At 38.0% G+C, this 3,363-nt stretch overlaps 1 protein-coding gene across 1 annotated transcript; it reads left to right on the forward strand.

The window, feature by feature from the left end:
• Positions 1-1,784: 1,784 nt before the first annotated feature.
• NECHADRAFT_88825 (uncharacterized protein) lies at positions 1,785-3,117 on the forward strand (the record flags this gene model as incomplete). Its single annotated transcript, XM_003040199.1, has 2 exons — positions 1,785-1,864; positions 1,995-3,117. The coding sequence occupies 2 exons, from the start codon at positions 1,785-1,787 to the stop codon at positions 3,115-3,117; spliced, it is 1,203 nt and encodes a 400-aa protein (XP_003040245.1).
• Between the last annotated feature and the right edge of the window lie 246 nt (positions 3,118-3,363).

Consider the following 3,363-nt stretch of genomic DNA (forward strand, 5'->3'; position numbering starts at 1 on the left):
ATATATTTAATTATATAATATAATAATTTTCCCTAGTTTTAAACTAATATTATTATATCTAATTTATATTATACTAAGGGTCTTTATAATATAGATAGTTATTTATAATTTATTATTAGCTTATATAAACCTTATTTACTTTTTATCTTCTAAGAGCTATTATTATTATTTAGGCTTATAATATCTCTCTTAGGTATCTTATTATTTTTTTCTATATTTATTAGCCTTATAGCCCTTCTTATAATAATAATAATATTTAATATTTATAATTCCTTATTAAGTAATCTCAAGTTATATAGGTCTTAATTAGGTTTTATAAGAGGTATTAATTTATAGGTATCCCTAGTTAATATTAAATTATAGCCTTTAATAATTCCCTTTATTATTATAAGGGTTTTAGAGTTTCTTCTATAAGTATTATTAATTATTAATTTTAATTCTATAATTAATATATTTAATATAGTTATTAAGGTTATCTTCCTTATAGAGTTTAGCCTATATTTTTTTCTTAAGTTTATTAAAGAAAAGTAATATAAGGGGTTATTAATCTTATTTAAGCTTTAAAGTAAATTAAAAGTACTTAGTATTATATTCTAATATAAATTATATTTATTTTAATACTTTAAATTTTTATTTATTTATATTTATTTATTAATAATTCTAAAGGCCTATTAAAAGGCTACTTTAAATTTCTTATAGCTAATATAGATATCTTAAGTATAAGATAAGTATTAAATAGCTAAGATATTAAGATATTCTCTTATAATAAATTTAAATTATATAATAATATATTTAATAAGTTACCTTATAATATATTAGATATAGCTAGATTCTAGGTTAAATTAGGTTAAGTAATATATTATATAAGTATATAATTATATAAGAAAAGGAAATAATTTATATATAATATTATTAAATTTCTCTAATAATTCTAACTTTAAGATTTCTCTAATATCCTTACCCTTTATAGCTATAATAATTATATTACTAATATATTAGATCTTTTCTTTATATTACTTATTTTAATTCTATTAAGTAATAGCTATATAATTAAAGACTCCTTAAATCTTATTTAGTTTAATAATTAAGGTAATAATCTAAGCTTAGAGCTATTTAATTTCTTTATTATTATTATTTATTTCCTTATTATTATTAAGATTAACCTAAGTTAATATAATAAAAATAAATAAATAATTAATAAATAAGACTTATTAATAATTATTATTAAAAGGAGCCTAAGTAGCTATTATATTTAATATTATTTAAAGTAATATAAATAATTTAATAAATAAGAGCTATTAATATATAATAAAAGGATATTTCCTAAGGGATAAAGTAATTATATTAATTTATATTAATATTAAATTAAGTTATATAGCCTTAAAGGGTAATATAATATTATATCTAGTAATATACTTAAGGTATTAAATATAACTAAGTTATATTAATAACTAAGGTAGCTAATATATAAGAAAATCTAATAAATATATTCTATATATTAGCTTAGTCTTAAAGTTAAATATAATTAAGTCGAGCCGAGTTATTAGCATTTAATTTATATAGTCGAGGGAAGTCAAATTATCTTTATTTAACTTATATGCTTTCTATCCCGTGATTAGCTAGCAAGGTAGGGTTGGTTTTCTTGCCCGGCGCTACCGCCTTCGACCATGTCATGGCCGTGACAGCACGTGGCCGGGTATCCGATCGCGTCCGGGGTGTTATCGAAGATCATGGACCCGTCCTTCAACTCGAACATGCCCGCGTCCCCGCTGATGTTCGTCAACATGTCCATGCACAGGGACGTGGTGTCGCCCGGGTTGCACATCGTGATCGTCTTCTTGCCCTTCATCGAGCACCTCCTGCGGTACGTGTACTAGATCTTGCGCATGGTCGTGATGATGTTGATGGTCAGATCGCGGTTGTTGTACCTCCTGACGTTCGCGGCGCATGCTGCTGAGACACAAGACCCCGACGATCATCATGAACGTGGCCAGGAGAAGCAACGCAAACAGGGGCCCGACGTGCCGCTTGAGCAAGGACTCGGAGAGGGCCGACTTGGTCTACACGAGGCTGGCCCTGGACGAGCCCCCGAAGCCGTTGATCTGCAAGTGCAAGTCAGCGTACGAGTCCCTGACCATGGTCGCGAACAAGGTGTCGGAGGCTTTGATGAGCGCGAGCATCGACGTCACTGACCTGATCTCGCACAAGGGCACCAACGTGTATAAGTCCGCCGGCATGAAGGTGTACGTCTTCTGCTACACCAGCGGGTACATAATCACGCAGACAGACCTCAACCTGGGGGTGATCCACTACTCAGTGGCGTTGATCGAGGGGCCGATCTATGAGCTCACAGACATGCCCGACCTCCTGGTCCCGGAGCTGATGAGGAACGGGATGCTGGTCTACATCGACACCCTGGCCGTGGACGGGATCGCGCTCCCGAAGCCGAGGGAGTGCATGCCGATGCCCGGGACCAGGAACGTTAGGCCGCCCATGATCATTAGGAGGTCGTGGAAGTCGGTCGAGCAGATGCCCCCGAACCCGTGCATGTCCATGGAGTCGGACGGGATCGTCTGCGTGACCAAGTCGAGGACCCTGCGCCTCAAGGTCCCCACGATCGACTTGCTGTACAGGAACGGGAGGGTGTACGCTAGCGAGACCGGGAAGCTCATCCCGATTGCGGAGGGGCATGAGTCCATGCCCAAGGACGTAATTTACGAGTTGACCGTGACCAGGGGCCGCGACCCGAACATCACCGTGTTGTCGAACCCGACCATGAGGCTAATGAAGAAGAGGCCCAACAACACGGACATCGTCAGGAGGGCGTTCACGAGCATCATCAGGGACTCCAGCGTGAGCACGATCCTAGACGACGTCGCAAGCATGTCGTTCAAGATGAGGAAGAGGACCTGCGAGATGGCGCAGACCCACGCGTCCATGGGCAGACACATGATCGTGTCATTCGGCGCGGGCAGGCTCGAGGAGATCAACGAGATGATGCTTGACAACTTCTCCTACATCGCGATCGACCCCAACATCGACATCAAGAGGTTGAAGAAGTCGAGGAACTTGAAGAGGTTGGTGCCATACGACGTGAACAGGAGCATGTCAAAGTAGATCATCGCGATCACGAAGAGGCCCGGGTGCGTGCTGTACTACGCGGGGAGGTCCGAGGACTTCCTCACGCAGGTGGACGTGATCATGACGATGAACACGCATAGGATCCCAGCCGTTTTTTCGTTCAGCATCTCGTACCATGTTATGGTTATCAACTCGCTTATGTTATCGAATGTGTCCGTGTATGGCTGCGGTTTCGTGCATGATAATATGCCCGTGAAGGGGGTCGGCTACTAGCCCGTGTCT

The sequence above is a fragment of the Fusarium vanettenii genome, assembly GCF_000151355.1.
Source record: "Fusarium vanettenii 77-13-4 chromosome 17 genomic scaffold NECHAsca_75_chr17_2_0, whole genome shotgun sequence".
NCBI lineage: Eukaryota > Fungi > Ascomycota > Sordariomycetes > Hypocreales > Nectriaceae > Fusarium > Fusarium vanettenii.